General features: G+C 41.3%; 2 protein-coding genes across 3 annotated transcripts in view; one reads left to right on the forward strand and one right to left on the reverse strand.

Annotated features, from left to right (window-relative positions):
* The window catches only part of LOC119493289 (centromere protein P), a 104,765-nt gene extending 103,579 nt beyond the window's left edge, over window positions 1-1,186 (forward strand). For both annotated transcript variants that reach the window (XM_037778467.1, XM_037778459.1), the window contains exons 7-9: window positions 89-168; window positions 264-355; window positions 930-1,186. In XM_037778467.1, coding sequence (XP_037634395.1) covers window positions 89-168; window positions 264-355; window positions 930-1,093 — 336 coding nt within the window. In that variant the 3' untranslated portion in view covers window positions 1,094-1,186. The remainder of the gene's footprint in view (window positions 1-88; window positions 169-263; window positions 356-929) is intronic.
* Window positions 1,187-1,188: 2 nt separating this feature from the next.
* ippk (inositol 1,3,4,5,6-pentakisphosphate 2-kinase) lies at window positions 1,189-19,422 on the reverse strand. Its single transcript, XM_037778436.1, has 14 exons — window positions 19,164-19,422; window positions 15,040-15,099; window positions 13,390-13,485; window positions 12,401-12,467; window positions 12,133-12,251; window positions 11,793-11,882; window positions 11,105-11,163; window positions 10,787-10,859; window positions 10,256-10,408; window positions 9,248-9,368; window positions 8,146-8,281; window positions 7,931-8,033; window positions 6,872-6,960; window positions 1,189-6,378 (listed from the first exon to the last, which is right to left on the reverse strand). Exons 1-14 carry the CDS (start codon window positions 19,242-19,244, stop codon window positions 6,126-6,128), a joined length of 1,500 nt encoding a protein of 499 aa, XP_037634364.1. The 5' UTR covers window positions 19,245-19,422; the 3' UTR covers window positions 1,189-6,125.
* Window positions 19,423-19,431: the final 9 nt, after the last annotated feature.

Consider the following 19,431-nt stretch of genomic DNA (forward strand, 5'->3'; position numbering starts at 1 on the left):
CTAAAAGGGAAAGTTTATATGGACATTGAAAGGGTTATCGGTTGCTGTAACAGTCCCTCTTTCTCTCTCTGTGTTTATCTCTCTGCAGGAGAAGTATCCATCTGTCGTCTCTCTTCCTGCAGGCAGCAGGTCAGAGGTCATGACCCTGAATCACCCTGAGCTTTCTGGGTAAATGCGCTCATCATGATGGAGCACAGAAACACACAGAGCCCTGAGCTGTCCCCTCTCTGCTGACCTCTCACTGCTTGTGTTTTTGTTTACAGCTGCGTCTTGTTCGTTCATTGGTCAGTGGATGTCTCCAGAGACGACAGAGTCACTCCCAAGATCCAGCTGCTGACAAAGATCCCTGAGAGAGGTGAGATGTCCGTTCCCCTTCTGTCAGACTCCTGCAGTTTACCTGAACTCTCACAGCTATCTGCAGACAGGAAGCTAAATAACACTAACCATACTGACTGACACACAGGCTAGTTACTGTGATGTAGGATTGGTTTTTAGAAGTGAGACACACAGTGAAGTCAGAGGTTCTTCAACTAAAACAATAGTAATCTGGCAAAAAAAACACATTCTGATGGAATTGTTGTATTATTAATGCATTAATTTTACTTAAAATCATATTTAATTTGATAGAGACCGGATCATTGATAAGATAATATTGGATTTGTGTATTTAAAAAAACAGTATTTTCTTGTAATGCTTTATCTTTTACTGATGTTCAGTTATGTCTTTAGAGGAAAATATTATACTCCCCAAAAAAATGTGAAGGATGTTTTTTCAGCCCTGAGTACTGTCTGCAGGCTGCTTAAACAAGCTCCACCAATATACTGACTACCAGCCTTTCCTCAGCCTGTAACAGATACATTATTGATCAGGACAAAGACACCAGCAGGTCAAATGTTGATGTTTCCACTTGTTCCTCTGTGTCTCTGCAGCGCTGCAGTTGTTTCCCTCTGCGGCTGTAGGCGGCGCTGCTGAGGCCTTTCAGAGCCTGCTGAGGATTCTGGGACCTGAAGCCGCCTTGGAGTCGGTCATCATGGCGGTCAGCCTTTCACAGGACACAGAACTCACATCTTCATCTCCGAGCACAACGACATAAAACATGAAAAAAAACATTTTTCTACTGTAAAACCAGCATGAACCTTTTAACATGTCTGAAATGATGTACAAATAAAGTAAAACATACAGCGTTGGTTTAGTCTCTTAGAAATCTTTATTCAATAGAAAGAGCACGACTGTGACGGTTGTAACAGCAGAGCTCATTGGTCAAAATCTACAAAAATAAATAATTTAAATACAAAATGCCAGACAGCAGTGTCGCCTTTGTATTTTCAAATAGTTTTCTTCTCTCAGCTATTTACACACACGCAGTTATTAGAAGTCTGTAGGTATCACAGTGATGTGATGTTTCTGCAGGCCGACGCTCAGGCAGCAGGCGGAGGCAGAGGCAACCAACGACCAATCAGACTGCAGCTCACCTGTTGGAGCTTCATCTCACAGTGAGGACTAAGTTTGTTTATCAGCTCTATGGTTTTTAGCCCCAGTTTGTGTCCGTTAGTATTATTAAATTAAATTAAATCTGAGAATCTGAACCCAACAACACATTTTAACACTTAAATAACTTTGAAGAGATTTCAGGAATCCTTGAAGGTTCTTTGTTTATCTGGATGATCAAATATTGTGTCTTCTGCACAATAAAGATTCTTGCTGGAGCTTTTGACCATAATCACACAGGCCTGAATTTACTCCTCGAGGACTTCTCATCCATGTTGACTTTAAAATGTGACAACTAACAAACTCAATCTACTGATGAAGAATGCGTAATACAGTTCTCCCCAGCTCCACAACAAGCAAAGTAAGTGGATGGTTTCTCTTGTGTCTTTGTCTAGATTAGGAGATAAAATTGCAACTTTGGAGAACAATAACAAAAATCCTTTTTTCGTCATGCAAGAAACAGAATATTTTTTTATCCAGATCGACAGAAAAGGCTTTGATTATTCTGGAAAAAAATTTCAGAACTGCTGTGTTGTTAAGTGATAGTTAAGTTACCACGATAGAAAGACGAAGACATGCCTGCACAGTGCGATCTCACTCCCATTTCTTCTTTTTGTTCTACACTGGCATGACAGAATTTCAATCTAAGGAGGAACGTTTGTGGTTTAAACATTGTCATGTCCATGTAGAATAAAAGTACAATTGGAAACAAGCTATTTGTGTGTAGGTTATTCTTTGCAGGTGCTGGATACAACAATCTGCTCAAAATGACAGAGTTTATGGATGGGTTATTGTGATTACAGTTTACAAACTTAGAAAATAAGATTTTTCTCAAAGCTCAGACATATCCAAATAAATAATTTGTTTAAGGTAACTGAACGCTAATTTAATGGTGATAGTATTATATTGTTAATGCATCGTATTTTAAACTAATGCTGCAGTCATACAGCCGTCCTAAATCCTAGAATGTGATGAGACACAAACTGAGGCTACTTTTTTCTTGTGAAACTATGAAAATAATCCGTTCAAACGTAGTTGCAGCGATCGGATGCTTTGGCGTAAAGTTTATATATCTGTTATACTCTTCAGAAGTTTCAAAATTAATAGAATCAAAGTCATAGTGACATCAAATCTTCGAGTGTCTCGCTCTGAGACAACGCAGATATTTTCCCACCCTCCTCCCTCTTAACTCCCATGAGCCTCTGCTTTCCCATCATGCTGCCTGTTGCGTCTTCAGTTCAACAGTTAGAACGATCAGTGGTTGGTTCAGTTCACTGCTGTCCACTCTCCATCCTTTTAACTCCTCCGTCTCCCAGGCAACGAAGGCGTCAGCCAGAAAGCGGGTGACGTGATTGGTTAAAGGTCAAACCGTCCAGAGTAACAAGTGTTAGGACTGAAGTCTGTCTTGCTTTAAACCTTTTTAGTGTTTGGATTTAACAGAACTACGGACCACGTCACCCTGCTGATGACTGGGTGGACATGTGATTGGCTCACGTCACACTGACTTGCTGCTGATGAGCAAGGCAGCAGACGTTCATCGGCTACCCGACGATGGGAGATCAGAGTGGAGTGTGAAGGATTTTGTGTCGTCTGAAGTTTCAGTCTTGTAGTGTGATTCCTTTCAGACGTTTGATTGGCTGGTGGAGGTTGTGGAGGTTGGAGAGCGGACACTGTAAACAGGAACTGAAGTCAAGTGTTACCAGTTTATCTGAAGCCTCCGTGAGCGTTGCTGGTTTGAGAGGACGATGAGATCACCAGGAGAGGAAATCACAGGTTTGGACAAAAAGACCCAAGATAATCCGAACACAAGCAACATCTGGACTCGAGTTAAAGTCAACACTCATCTGCTGAGCTGAAGTCGGCGTATTAGTCTCAACTCCTGGTGACATCACCATCCCGTCCTCAGAAACCTGCCAGCGCTCCTGAACGCATCGCTTTGAAAACATCAGACGACCCCGTTGAGCTTCGGTTCGGGTCGTCAGGAGTTTGAGGTACTGAGAGTTCACGGCTGCGTCCAAAGCAGCTCATAAACTGAACTGATGTCAGTCTGAACAGAGACGATGTGTCTCAGATCTCAGCTGTGAACGCAGCCTGTAACAAAGAGAGTTTTCTCAACACACACACCACCACCCGCCATCCTCCAGTCCTACCAGAACATTTAGGCACATGGACAAAAACACAACAAGCCACTTATGGCACAAAAACCCAGCGGAGCAACAGCATGAAGCTCGGCCTGTCTGAAGAGGACTGCTGTCTGTTATCCAGCAGCCTTTGCTCTGCTGGGTCAGATTGATCTACAGTAGACCGGACACGCTGACCTCTTCGCTTTAAAATCCTCTGCTTCCTGCTCTGCGAATGTACGGTCACATTAGTCTTCTGTTCAGTGAAGTCTGGTCGTGTGATGACACATTGCATCAGTGGTTCTTATCGGCCCACTGTGTGAAATCCCAGGTCAAAGGTGAACTCTGACCTGTGAGCTCGCACCAAAACAGCAAACACGTGGGTCGTGTCTAAAAAGGTAACCCGCAAATTGCGAAAACTCTCACAGGACTCGACCTTAACTGTTCGAGGTCAACGCCTAACCGCAACCACCTCGCCAAGTGTTTCCCAAATTGTGGGTTACCTTCTAGACACGACCAAACTCGTGGCAGCACCAAAGTGTAATGTAACCGTACCTTTACAAAGCCACCCATCACCAGGTTAGTAAACACAGGAGTGTTAGACAATTACTAAAATGCTGCTTTTCTTCCAACAAAACAGGCTGTGACAACAATAAGAGTTAAAATAATGTGCTTTCTTTCTAACACAAAAGGAGGTTTTATGTCAGAACGAACAAAGGCAGCTGGACACAAGCGTCTTTGCTTGAAGAACCCAACGAGAGCTGCTTAGTCAGCGGTCCCAGCTGGACCTTAAAGGGTCACTTTACCCAAATTACTAGAATATATACACTCAGTACTAAGACTACAACTGCATGAGCTAATACAACAGCTCTGTCACTAATGCCACCCTTACAAGTCTCATAATAGTCAGGTGTTGATAGGTGGTGTTGGTGTACTGGACTGTATTATATTTAGTTCTGATCCCCTCATGTATGCAAGTGGGGCGGACGAAACATTAGAAACACCTGTCAGTATAATATAACCTCTCTGACACCAGAAAATGACCAATTAAAGCTTCATAAAGGTAGAATTTACAACAGGGCTGTTGTACTGGATTGCATTATATTGTACAGGTGTACCTAATGAAGCGGCCACTGAGTGAGATTTCTCTCTTCCCTCTAGTGAAATCTGTTTGTTTTTTATTTGTCCATGTTTTGAGATGTGTGTCTGAGATTTCTGCCTTGACTTTAGTTTATGTTGGCACAAATTAATTATTATTTTCAGAAACAGTGTTTTAGTTTTTTATTGGAACTATTTTCTTCCGAATTAATAGTTTAATTAGAATTAATCAATCATAAAATGTCATTTTTCAGTGCTGTGAGAATAAAAAAACTTGAACAGAAATCTCACAGAAATCTCAAAACCTGGACAAATAAAACCTAAACTGGATAGATTTGACTTGGGGGAAGAGGAAAAGCTTCTTTTTATTATTATTATTATTTGGGTGAAGTGACCCTTTAACAACCCTCAACTCTCCTCCCTGATAAAGAAAAATAAAGTCACAAACAATTGACCTTCAACATCTCGGCACAAAAGCCTGACGAGAGAACGTGTTAACTTGCCGCCAACAACTGAACAAGGGTCAAAACAAACAAGACACCCGGAGGTGAAGCATCGCTCGCTTTCATTTTGGATCTCACAGTTGCGGTTCATGGAGGTTTTCGATACATCCAAACACTGCCGCATGTCAACTCATTAATGAAATAGGTATGAGTTGATCAGTGTGATGACGAGTTGGACTGAAAACCTCCGTAGAGTCCAGCAGAGAACTGAATCATCTCCATCCAGTTTCTGAGACTCACACAGACCCTCAGGTGATCACATCAGCCCCTCCTCTGTGGCTGTAGCTATGGTAACCAGTGCTTCTGTTACCATAGTGATGCTACAGTTCAACCTGGACATACATATTGGCTCCGCCTCACTCTACCAGAGGCCCCGCCTACATTCAGGAAATGACATCATACGTACGATCTGCTTTTCTCTCCACCTGCATTATCCTCTTTCTTCTTCTCAGAGCTTCGCTGTCAGCAGCGTTGCTATGGAGAACGAGAACATTCATGTTGTTGCCATGATAAAAGTCCCGTCAGGAGGTCAATCCAAACTCTTGTCACAAAAAGGAAAAGAACAAAGCTCCCTGTAAGTTTTCTAATAAATATGAACAGAGCAGTGATGTTGGGATTCATCTCCTGACGGGAGCGAGAAGTCGAAGAAAATCTCTAGAATCAGTAACAGAAATATCTGGAAGTCACTGAAAGGTCTGGTGAGTTAGTGGTGACTTCCTGGAGATTTTGAATTTGCTGAGCTGTTAACCGTTAACATGAGCTGATGAAGAGAAAGTACTTCAGTAAAGCCTCGGATTAACAGCTCTGGTCTGTAGTGATTCTAGACCTCTGCATCAACATGGCGTCTCCGTTTGAAGCATCAGCGTGGCGTCCGTAGTCTTCGTCTTAAGGGTCGTCCGGCTCTTATTGGGGGAGGTCACACGGGGTGGAAGTGCAGCGTGCAGTCCTCTCTCTCTGCAGCTGTGAAGATGCCGGAGTGATGCGGCAGAGAGCCCTTTGGTAAGGCACCGCCAGTCCTCAGGTAGCAGGAGACGATCCTCTGGTCCAGGCGCAGCTGGCAGGGGATGCTGTCGAACGGCTTCGGGTCCAGATCCAAGATGGAGACCTTGTACGAGAAAGCAGGAGGTCTGGAGGAGAGGAAGTCCCTGAGCCGCCTCTGACTGGAGAGCCTGGAGGAGGAGAGAGAAGAAGTGAGTCAGTTTAAATATGCTGAGCTGATGTCTGGCTCCACCTGGTGGACTTCATCAGCTGCTACACACTGATTCACAAAAACAGTTGCCCATTCAATCAATATATAAAGAAAAACATTATTTCTCCGTAGGGTCTTTTCCATAATGTTGTCAGACACTTATAATAACAATCTGAGCCTGTCAGTGGCAAAAACAAGAACTTTTAGTGGACGTAAACGGACAGTGAGCAGTTGCCCCAAGTGATTACATTAAAGCCCGTTTAGTGGCTGGCAGCTGTAGTGTTCTCTCTCAATACTGGACCAGCCTCAAACGTTGTTGTCCCCATTAGTCACTGAGACATAAAAACATGGGTCCAGGTTGAAAAATACAGAATTTACCCCTAATGTCTCACTGAGTTGCATGCAGACTGAAGGTTCACTTGTCAGTTAATGACACTCTTCTAAGTGATCAACACTCCTTTCAGAGCTCTTACCCTTCATCATCCTCTTCTTCACTGCTGGGCACCAGGGCGACCATGATGGAGCAGTCCTTGGCTGTCATGGCGACGCGGTACTGATGGACCTGAAGTCAAAACACACAGCAGTTAGACATGCAACTATCTGGAGGGGCTGTTCACATGCCGCGTCTCAAAATGCGTGGAAAACACCAGCCGTACCGCTTTCATCCTTTTATCCAAGGTGCTTTGGAGGTTGTGCTACTGTCGGAGTTACTAAACAACCAAAAAATTAATAATTTAGCAGTAAGCCTCGCTGACTAAAGTAAACAAAATCAAAACAAAGATAAATGCATTTCCAGCACTGTAAATCCCTCAAAGTAGCTATACACTCAATTTCTCTGTGTCAACTTGGCTGACCTTTCAACCAGATGTTGTGACGTCCTCGGTCGGAAAGGGTGAAGCAAGTAAAATAGTCCGTGGGACAGATGTAAAACTGCACTAAAATGATTAACTTCTCCTCCATATATTTACCATAGACTGATATTTATAGAAGAAAGAAAAGATATCTGCCAGTTGTGATTGGTTCTTTGTCGACACATGACATGCAGTGCGCTGAAGTGTTTCAAAAGTTTGACTATTTTTATCTCGGCACGCGGCCATTGCTTGCGCGCCGCGACGGCGTCGTTCCCGCGTTTGAGTGTGCCTACATTGACAATGGATTTGATTGTGCAAAAGACACGGCATGTATACAGCCCCTTAGGCTTGTGAGTGTTCGGAGGGTGGAAAACAGCCCCATTCAGTAACTGATTTACAACAAAAAAAAAACGATGAATTAGCGGCTGTTGTTAATGAGACGTAACATTGCTTCCACTGTCACTGCATGACCTCGACGGTTATGGCCATCAGTTTGAAATGTCTCACTTTCCTTCTTGACAAATCAGTATTTTCCCTCAGTCTGTTATGTGGAACTGCACTATCGCTACTGAGCTGGATGATTTTTACAGGGTTGCTGTTAACCGACTGTCAGCTGACATTGGAGAAAACGTGGACCATCACACAGAGAACCTGACTTCAGGTTCCAGCTCTCAGTCTCACCTTGGCGACGGCGTACTCCACGGAGCCGTCGTCCTCAGTCGGACATTTCTGCAGCTTCTCCAGGAAGGCCTCGTTGTACGGCCCGTCCATCTGAAGACGAGTTCTGACACAGACAGGAAGTGATGAGACCAGACAGTGATCCTTCATAAGTGACATTTATCTAAATGAACACCATTACTACAGTTTTCTTCTGATACCTGTTAACCGTGTATTACCTCTCCTTGGGGAAGTCCTGCAGGTGTTGCTCCACTCGGCGGTACAGAGGGTGAAGTCCTTCAATGTCCAGCGAGTCCAACATCTGAGTCTGAAGAATCCTGAACAAAACACTGTCGCTGGGTAAACCCTGAGAGCCTGTAAACAGAGAGCGAGAGAGAGAGAGAGAGAGGTCATCTTTTCTGTTCTCATCAAACCATTTCAGGTCAGAAATCTGGTTTATAAAACGTTTACTTTAAATGTTTAAATCAGTATTTAATGTCTAGCTCAGCATTAAAAAACATGAAGAAAATGACGTGTCAGGTTTTCAGTTTCACATATTTACATAATCAGAATCAGATGTTACGAGCAAAATGTTTGTGTTGAAAAGACATAAGTGCTTCTTTCAAACCACAAACATTTCTGAGGGAGGCTGCTGCACAAGAAGAACCTTTGTAAGAGAGGAATGACAGAGACAGGCTGCACACGGATCCGTTAGACTGGTTTACAGTTACAATTCACACCAGCAAAACCAGCAGCGTCACAACGCTACAGACTAGACTAAATCATGAAAGTTGTGATTTGTAAGTTATGTGAAAAGTTGGATTTAAGTCAAAGTGAGGTGTTTTGTTTATTTGCACACGTTGATGTGTGTGTGTGTGTGTGTGTGCGTGCGTGCGTGCGTGCGTGCGTGCGTGCGTGCGTGTGTGTGGATGTGTCTGGAGGTCAAGAGAGAGAAAAGTAAGCAGGAAAAGAGAGATTATTTCCTCAATTAATCGTTTTGCCTTTAAACAAAATAGTTACAAATTTCTTGTTTTGTCAAACCAACTGTCCAAAATCGAAAAATATTCAATTTACCAATTTACAAAACAAAGAAAACCAGCAAATAATCACACTGTAGAAGCTGGAACGAGAAAATTCCGTCTTTAAATAACTAGTGCTTGATTTTGGTTTCCAGTCTTCATATTGTTTGTTTAGTAAATTGAACAACTTTAGCTTCTAGATCCTTTCAGCTGTAGCTGAGTGGAGCTCAAACCACTATTAAAAGACCAGTTCAGTGGAATCACTAAAACCTGGCTGGACGCACAGAAAGAAAAACAGACTGATTGACAGGCAGGTTCTGACCGTGGCGAATCCTCTCCTTGTTGAACAGACTCGCTTCACAGAAGCTCCGTCCTTCTCCTCGTGTGTCCGTCAGCGACCCTCCATCTCCTCCTCCACCACCCAGCAGGGCGTTCACCAGGACCTACAGAGGGATAGTTTACCACAGTGTGTGTCTGAAAGCAGATCTATTCAATGAAACCTGGTTAATGTCCTCTACACAGCCGGTAGGGCTTTACTGAATGTCATTTTTTACATTCAAAGCTTCTATCGAGCTTTTCGAATGTCTGTCATCATATTTTGTGATGTCATCACCCTAAACAAATCTGGAGAGCAAAGATTTTTTGAACGCAGTGAAAATGTTTTTGAACAAATTTTTGTCAAAGTTAACGTGATAATAAGGCGTTAACGCAAATTAGTTTTAATGCCACCAATTTCTTTAAGGCATTAACACAACTTGCGACTTTTAGGTTGTATCGGGCTCAGTTTTAGTTTTGTGTTGTTAATTGATTTCCAGTAATAAATATATACATACATTTGCATAAAGCAGCATATCTGCCCACTCCCATGTTGATAAGAGTATTAAATACTTGACAAATCTTCCGTTAAGGTACGTTTTGAACAGATACAAAATGTGGGATTAATTTGCAATTAATCATGTATAATCATTTGATTGACAGCCCTACTTTTAACATGAAAAAGTTAACAAGAAAGTACACTAACATTTGTCAATACTAACTTTAATCCAGTGTTTTTTAAATAAGAGACCAGTTAATAATAATGCAACTAACACTGTGTAACACTTCTCTTCTCACATCTCCAGCTGACTGAGCAGTTTCACATCTGGAAAATACTTCAGGTTTTTCTGTTTTGCTCTGACACTGAGACGTGAGGAGCATTTGGTCCATTGGGGACTCCTGATGTTGGTAATTTTTTTGTTTATTGCTCAGCTGTATAACACCAATATAATTTTACTTTCAATTAAAAGGACACTTGTGTATGAACCACCGTATATTTATGTGTCGGCTTTACCTGGATGAAGTCGTTCAGGACAGCTTTGCTGGTCATGTGACAGTTGATGCGGTTGTTTCCATACAGGAAGTACGGTCTGAGATGATGCATCAGAGAGCTCAGGTCCATTGAGTCGTCACTGCCCTCCTTACTGCTGTAGATACACTGACCACCCTGACACACACACACACACACACACTGATTAGTTGCATTTGCAGAAACTTGATCTCAAGCTGAGATCCAGTTTAGAGAGTCTGGGCTCAAAATGCAGAACTTCAGATGGAGAATCTGACCCAAGACAAAGCCAGTCAGTCATAAATACTCTTTATAGCTTTTCATAAAAATCACATCTGCACCATCGTAACATGTGAGCGCAGTGGAGCGCCTTCAGTTTACACTTCCTGCTCAAATCATTCTGTTAATCCCATCACATTTTTTTCTATCCTGTAAACCAGTAGTTGTGTTGCTGATGGAGTTGGAAGTTGTGATTGAACAGTTCCACATTGTACAGTGCAGGAGAGAGAGAGACAGACAGGACTGGTTGTGTCTCACCTTGAAGATTTTGAAGTTGTTCTGAGGTTCTTCTATCAGGTGTCTGATGGCAAAGTGCATTCTCTGTCTGTTCCTGAACAACATGAGAGAAACCAGAGAACGTCAAGTTCAGCTGCAGAACAGTGAAGCAGCTTCATATTAGGAGCTGTATCCACAGTGTGGTGGTAGGATTAGTTGCAGAACTGACCTTAATATATACACTATTGTTGTTATGTGTTTTTGTTATATACATTACTACAGTATACCTGATCGTATGAGTTCCACACATAGTGAATGCAGTAGTGTTGAAGGTAACAGCAGTAGCTGCAGTAAACTCACCCCGAGAACAAGTCTAGAGGACAGTACAGACTGGGTCTCTTCCACTTCCCATTGGCCACCTGGAGAGAGAGAGAGAAAATACAATGTGATGAAGGAAGAAAGAGAGACAGAAGTAATAGAAACAACAAAAAGAGTTTGTGCTGACACATTAAAATAGCAGCTGGAGCTACTAAATCTAACACCCCTTACTTTTCATGAATTACTTGATCCAAATACTGAAGATCCCGATTCAAAACTATTACCTTTATAAACTTAAGTTATTGATATGATATGAATGAAAAGTTGAATTGGAGAATATGACGAGAGAGAAAACGTATGACTGTGTTGGAACTACAGAAACACTCACTGGCTGCAGAGAACACAAACCCGACAACAGACAAGTTTAGTTTTGGTCTGCCATCAAGTTACTGAAGGAATTAAAATGTGCGACAGCTGATGATATGAACTGCCGTTCGTGTGGTTGGACTGTCGCTGGCGTGGTTGGACCGTTGTTTTTGGTGTAATTGTACCGTCGTTTTTGGTCAGCTTGTACCGTTGTTTTTGTGTAGTTGTACTATCATTTTTTGGTGTAGTTGTACCATTGTTTTGGTTGTAGTTGTACCATTGTTTTGGTTGTAGTTGTACTGTTGTTGGTGTATTTGTACTGTCGTTGGTGTAGTTATACTGTCGATGTAGGTGTTGTAGTTACCTTGTAGTGTTGGTGCATGCAGAAGCGGCACACTTTGGTCTTGATATCTTTGCTGACATGTTTGGAGGACGGCAAGAACCCACATTTAGGCTAAAAACAAAACACACACAAAAACAGCAGCTGAGTAAAACACATGCTCTCACTCAGTCACACTCATGTGATTTGTTGTTTTAACTCTGGGTGAGAGTGATTCACAGGAAAAGATTTCTGAAACTGCGACTGCTTCTCAGGAGGAAGAACATCATCTTAAACTAGATCTCCAGTTTTATTACCGAGATGAAGTTGAAATTAAAACCAATTTTATGCCTTAAAAAAAAAACATGACTATGTGTGTGCATACCTTGATCTCAATGCAGAGTGGAGGAGTGTGTGTTGGCTGGTGGAGGGCTGGAGATGTCAGGTTGGGCAGACAGAGAGCACAGCCGCTGTAGATGTCCATCACCTTATCACAGCGCCAGGCTGACACACACAGACAGACAGAACATGATCAGTACTCATCTACCTCTATGCAAAAGAGTGAATAAGCAGCTTTCCCAAAATGTCAAACTGCTCCTTTAACAGATTTCAGTATCAGATATTTCGCACAGAAATGACTACAACAGTTTTACCTGGTCTTTGATGTTGAACTTTGATTGACAGCTGTCGCACAAACTCTAACGGCAGTTTGACCACTTCCTGTAGACAAAATGAAAACAGTCACTTAACTCCAGTTTGTGAACGGAACATGTCCATAACTCTGTCTATACTGTATGTATATCAATCATCACTTCATTATGGGGGTGATATGTACAACGCCGGCTTTGATAGTGAATTTTTTAATAGTGTTCTAAATTTTGACAGACTAATAAATTGAGCTGTTGAATCTAACTTCCATCTAATAATTGCATCTAAATATAGGCACCATGTGACCCGGGGAGTGTTGTTCATGTGCTAAACCCTCCAGACTCCAACACAGTAACTCATTGTTTTTGTGAATTTCAGCTGCTGGAAAGCTGTCTGCTTTAGCTGGTCCAGATCTGATGGGAGCATATATTCCAGTAGGGATTCACATTAGGCTTAAAATACTAATTTATTCACCGTTACTATTTTTTACAAACACCCCCAGAATTTTGACAGTAAAATTAGTCCACCAAAAATGTATTACAATTCTTACGCTGGTTTTGTACCTGTTTTTTTTTTATCATTCAAATGGAAAGGATTTTTTTCAGACAGAAGATGTAATCCTCGGATCAACTAGAGTGAATGAGCTGGTGCTTTTCTGGGTTGACACGGGGGGGAAGAGACAGTGGTGTGTCCTGTTGACTTGTGTCAACTGATGCTGACACACATCAACATGACACTGGTGTGTCTCATACTGCTGTTGTGTGTTGCAGTTTATGTTTATGTTTTTTGACTCTGGTTCTGCTGCATCGATTTAAACCCTTTTAGTCCATCATGAGTCTGACAATGTTATAGGAGGGCGATGATAAATCTGCGGTGCATGTTTTTAATGTTTTGTAAGATAAAACAAAGACAAAAGTGATCAAAGATAAGATGTAAAAAAAATATATGTATACACTGGATGACAGCAAACTGTGTGAACACAACAGTGTCTTACCCCGCTGTGGATGAACTTCTCTCCCAGCAGGCTGCTCATCACGTTGGAGCTGAAGTCAACAATGTTCTGGATCTGCCTGAAGGCCTGCTCCACCGTCTGGAGAATAAACACACAAGACAAGACAGGTAAAACAGCAAATTATTCTGATACTTGACAGATTTGACTAAAGTTGACACAGTTATTTGGGTTATTTGTCCTCTGTGAGGCCATGTGTTAAAAGTAAATAAGGCTTCAGAGTGATGGCAGCTGATGAGCAGCTCAGAGTAAATTTGAATTTTTGGGTTGGGCGGGGCTCCACTTTGGTTTACATTTGGATCAGGGACTATGCCTTCCAGCCTTTAATCTGACCAGGATGTGAGATCTGATGCTGCTCCACTGACTATAAACAACGCAGTGACTAAATGGAGCCCTGTACTGCAGCGCTAAGCCATTACACTAACTTAAGTTTCTACTGTAACTAGGGCTGCTGTGTTTTGGCAAGAATCTGGTGATACGATACGTATCATGATACAGGGGTTACAATTCAATATATTGCAATACTGTAAGCAAGGCACATTTTTTTAAGAACACACCACCATATGCATAAAATCTGAGTAAAAAAAGTTACTTTTTTATGCAAGCAGAACAGCGGGATCTGCATTTGCATTTATCTCAGTCCCTGCAACATCCAACATCATAACACTACTTAGAGAGGGCACATACACTGACACATCACAAAACATAATATCGCAATACTCAATATTTTCTTACAACCCTAATAGGAAGCATGCTAACAGGTATGAACCGCACCTTGAATTTAATCCAACATCTATTTCTTCCTCTCAGTCACGGATCAATCAGACATTATTAGGATTACGGACATTTCTTCATGCATCATCAACATGAACTCTTACATCACACAGCTACGGCGTATATGAAACCTGCCACGGCGGAGGTCTGCGCTCTCCAAGTGCACTTCTAGTTTTCTTATATACTTGTTCATTTTTGTTTGTGTTTTTCCTATTAATGTATTTGAAGCTAGTGTTTACTCAGCTGTAACAGAGAATCTCTGGTCCACCAGCCTAAAGCTGTATGATTTTATTAATCTTGTACATTGTGTTAACTCACACTACACATTTCAATTAATCGACCAGTCGTGAAATGGGAGCTCACACTGAGCCCTGATTGATTTTGTCCATTGACAATTCCAATAAGGTTTAATTCAAAGTTGTATTTACTTTGTAGGAAAAAGAAGAATGGAGCTGCAGATGAGGACAGTTTGGTCTGTTTTGAAGTGAGAGCTGGAGGTAAGCGCTTATGTCTGTGGTTCAGCCACCACAACATCTGAAATACCACTCCAATAATATTAAAACATGCTTATTACAGTTTATGATGGACCTCAAACTGAACATCAAATGAAAGACAATCTGGTGTAAATTAGGCCCAATAGTAAAATTAGTGGGGGTGACCACTTTGGGGTTAAAATTGGGTTAACTCTAAAGTGTCAGAGAGAATAGAAGTTCACATTGCAAAACATAAAATGTAATCATCAAGCACACATTCACTAAAATATTTCCATGTGATCTGCTTCAAGATGTTTTTACTGTGCAGTCGTTTGGCCCAGGCTTTAGCTTCAGAAAACACCTGAGACACACACAGACTCGTATTTACCTGTGGTGGGTTTTCCGAGTCCTCGGCTGGATACTTGGGCAGGCGTAGAACTCTGGAAAGCTGCAGAAGAAGAGATGAGAAGCTCAGTTAGGATCAGTGGAGCCTCATTTAAACACGGGACAAACCTGGAGTCACACCCTAACTACTGAGCAGGGTCAACCCAGGAAAGAACATCTCCAAGATATTCCTGAGGCGGGTTAAAATACTGATATAGTTTTTCCACCGTGCAACCGGAACAGTAAGTACTCTGTGAGTTGGGATAAGTGTCTCTGATTGTCCAAAGAACTTTCAAACACAATACACTGTATTATTAACTGTTATAACACACAACAGTGACTACATCTGTAAGCATTTGGGTGTGTTTAAGTCAAGAACATCCATATATCTTGGAATACGATGACAGAACAGATATCAGGATACTTTAGCAGTGAGTATCTACATGCGCAAAAGAAACCACAATGCTCAGAGAAATTAGGTTATGCAGGAAACTGCAGTGTAGTAACCTGGTTACTGTAAAATCCACAATTACCCAGTAGGTCAGTAATCAAATTTCCCAATGCCTCAATTATTTTATCTGTATTGGTGACACACGTTTTTGTGGGACGGATGCTGCAGTGAGTTTTTCCTTACAGCTTGAATTTATCTAAATTTTACATATAGTCAAATGTTCAATTCTGGAAAACAACTTAATTTAGTCTTCTAGTCAACTTAGTTTCATTTTTAGTCAGACTTTGAATGAAACTATTTTGAATGAGAGGATGTACAGTATCTATACATTTAATTATCTGTCTTTGTATCCTGCTACTATGCTGTCACAGTTATACTGTCCCTGTCATAGGTGTCGGTCTTACACCTGCTTACATATTAAATAAAACAAAAACAGAATTATCGCCTCGCGGTTGTATGCCTTCACCAACCAGTCAAGTTACAGTTTACATCCATGTTTGTTCAATATGTCATCACTTCGTCATTTTATCCAGTTAGACATTTGTGTGAAATTGTCATAATTAGCATATGAATTCTTGAGTTATGGCCAATGAGATTTGTGAGGTCAAAATGACCTTGACCTTTGACAACCAAAATCAAATCAGGTCATCCTCGAGTCCAAGTGGATGTTTATGCTAAATTTGAAGAAATTCCCTCTGGGCGTTCCAGAGATATCGCGTTCACAATGTACCGGACAGACGTACATACGTACGTACATAAGTACAGACGAACGGATGGACAACCCGAAAACATAATGCCTCCAGTCACGAGTGTCGCCAGCGCAAAGGCATAAAAAGTGTATTACAAACCCAATTATGTGTACACAAGGACAAGAAATTAGCATTCTCCAGATGAAGTCTAGCTGGGGAAACCAGGTTTCTTGTCCCATACTCAAATTTCAGAAACCAGGTTTCTAGTTTAAATGAGTTGTGTACACTGACTTGCATAGATGGCAATCTGGTTATTTGAAAAATACAAGTCCTTTTGTAGTCCGTCCATCATTCCTCTGTCTAAGCTAGTTCTACACTCCCCTCTCTTACATAATCACACCTGTTGAAGGGCAGTGAGATACATGACGATACATACCAGTAAGATTAGTTAGCTTATGTTGTAATCTCTTGTTGTATTAGTCCATTGTGGTTACAAATGAATGAGGAAGACTGATGAATATTTGATATGTCAAGTATGTAATCTATCTTAGGGTGCAAACCTCAAATGTAATTGTTTCAAGCAACATCTTTAGCAAAAACAGAAATTGTAAATAGCAAAGAGAACCTCTGAGAATATGCCAACACTAAAACTTTAGCTTTCAGCTTTAATGCTGTTTAGGGTAGTAGTATTATTGATATGAATATTTACTTGAATATCAATATACGTTATATGACAAATACCTGAAAAATCGCACAAAATATTTATCATAATGAACTGTGTGGCAGAACATCTGACAAAACTCTTAACTGGTATCTAGGGCTCAAAACGTTTTGATACTAACTGCAATGTATCTGTTGCGTCAAATGTCAAGAAATTAAGTTTCAGATAAAATAAATCTTTCCTGATTTAAATCATTTTCGCAGTTTTAGAATATTTTATTTGGACAAAGTTCTTGTACGGCTGCTTGTGTTAAGACAACATTTAACACTACATTTGTTCAGTGAAAAAAAAGGGGTTTCTAGAACAATATGTTAATATTTGTTAAAGTAAGGTATCAAGTATCTGGTATCGGGACTAAAGTCAGTAAATTTCACGGAATCTTGTTAAGTGATCACACAATACGATTATTCCATTTAAAGTCAGTAAATAACCACATTGAATTATTGCTCAGCCCTAGAGGAAAATGTATATTAAAGTGGCAGTGGGCAGAATATTTTTGGCATCATCGGGCAAAAATTCCATAATAACCTTTAAGCATATTGTAATTCAAGTGTTCTGAGAGAAAACTAGACTTCTGCACCTCCTCATGGCTCTGTTTTCAGGCTTTAAAAAATCTAGCCCGTGACGGAAGACTTTGACCAATCACAGGTCATTTCAGAGAGAGAGCGTTACTATTGGCTGTGCTCCGGTCATGTGACCGGAACTTTGCGTTCCTTTACCAGATTTAACAACTGCGGCGGCATCGCAAACTTTCTAATTTTACAGCTAAACAGCACACTACAAGATGATTCTGAAAACATTTGAGGCAAGAAATAGGCATTAACGTAACAGAATATTGATTCATATTTGATCAGCGCTGCCTAGTTTGACCGTTTGATGGGAGTTTGCGAGTGATTGACAGCCTGCTCTCTTGAACAGCAGACCTCAGATCAGCTCTTACTGCTTGTTTTCCTCCGGTCTGTGAAATCTTGCAGATGCCGTTGGGGGCACCGGAGGACACAGAGGCACATCTTTTTTTTTTCATGTTACCTGTTTTATGCACTACTGTCAGGATATAGCAGTATGTAGTTTTATAAAAATAACTTTTTTTTTTTAAATCATATTTGCTCCAATCTCGCCTACTTCAGCTTTAAGTAAATAATCAATAATTAAGTAAATGTTAAATAATCAAACCCCCAAAGAAAGTTTGACAGTTCCTGAGATTACAGATTACAACACTGTGTGATGTCACAGCCTCCTAACATGTCACCGGTTGCTCAATAACAACATGACAAGACCGCTCCCATGTGAATGAGACACTTTCCCACAGTTATCAGGGACATGATGACTGTGGATCCAGCAGCACCCTAACCCGGGTCAGTCCAGCATCTGATCAACCTGCATGGAAGTGAACTTTAAAGGTCTTATCAGTGTGCCTCAGAGTATCAGCTACCAGGCAGGTCCCGTTAGACAGCAAAGAGCTGCTTCAAACAGCATCTGGAGGAGAAACCTGGGAAGCTGCTAACAGCTAACTTTAGCAAACTTAACCTTTCAGTTAATGACCCACACAATCCCCCAGTCAGTCCCTCACTTTGCAGACATAAACACACATGTCTTTTCTAATAACCAATAATGGTTTTAAGCCTTGTTGTCATGGTAACGATGTTATTTTACTGGTTGAACTCTTGGCAAGTTGTTGGCTAAGCTAACAAACACAAGCTAATGGTAGCTGACATTTCACCCTTCAGTCATATACAGAAGTTACACATCATTATTATAAAGTTTACCCCAAAGATGAGGCATGTTTAAGGTTATAAAAGTGTGAATCAGGGTGTTGGTTTGTCCTCTTTAAAGCTACATTTACACAACTCCTTTTTCTAACTTTAGCAAACTTAACCTTTCAGTTAATGACCCAAACAATCACCCAGCCAGTCCAACACGTTACAGACATAAACACACATGTTATCTCTAGTAACTGCTGGTGGTTTTAAGCGGTGTTGTCATGGTAACAGTCTTATTTTACTGGTTGAACTCTAGGCTAGTTGCTAAGCCGGCTAAGCTAACAAACACAGGCTAATGATAGCTGAATAAAACTGCTGACATTTCCTGACAAACTTCAACATCATTATTATAAAGTTTCCACCAAACTGAAGCATGTTTAAGGTTATAAAAGTGTGAGTTGGTGGTGCGTTGTACTCTTTAAAGCTACATTTATACAACTCCTTCTTGTGCTGTGGCCGGACTCTGGTGTTAGCTTCATGTTAGCTCCATGGTTAGCCTGAGCTCACCTGAACGTGAGAGACCACCAGGCTCTTGTTTCCTTCTCCGTGATACTTCCACTCGTTCTCGTCCATTTTGTCCACTTCCATCACACCGACCACCGACGACGACTAAACTGAGCTAGAGAGGCCAGAGAGTAACAGACGACGGCACGGCAACATACGAGCACTAGTGGACTGGTTGTGCTGGCTGCTAGCAGGAATGCAGAGAGTACCACCGGAGAGAGAGAGGCTGACTTCTGACTGCTGCTGCTGGCCGGCTCAGCAAGCTACCTAG

Source organism: Sebastes umbrosus, chromosome 1 (assembly GCF_015220745.1).
Source record: "Sebastes umbrosus isolate fSebUmb1 chromosome 1, fSebUmb1.pri, whole genome shotgun sequence".
Taxonomy (NCBI): domain Eukaryota; kingdom Metazoa; phylum Chordata; class Actinopteri; order Perciformes; family Sebastidae; genus Sebastes; species Sebastes umbrosus.

Bases quoted from the DNA above. Each gene is read 5' to 3' on its own strand.
- ippk (XM_037778436.1), bottom strand. From the start codon at position 19,244: ATGGAAGTGGACAAAATGGACGAGAACGAGTGGAAGTATCACGGAGAA. The intron at 13,486-15,039 runs GTAAATACGAGT...TTTATTCTCCAG, and splicing joins ACTCGGAAAACCCACCACAG to ACGGTGGAGCAGGCCTTCAG. The intron at 10,860-11,104 runs GTGAGTTTACTG...CATGTTGTTCAG, and splicing joins CCTCTAGACTTGTTCTCGGG to GAACAGACAGAGAATGCACT.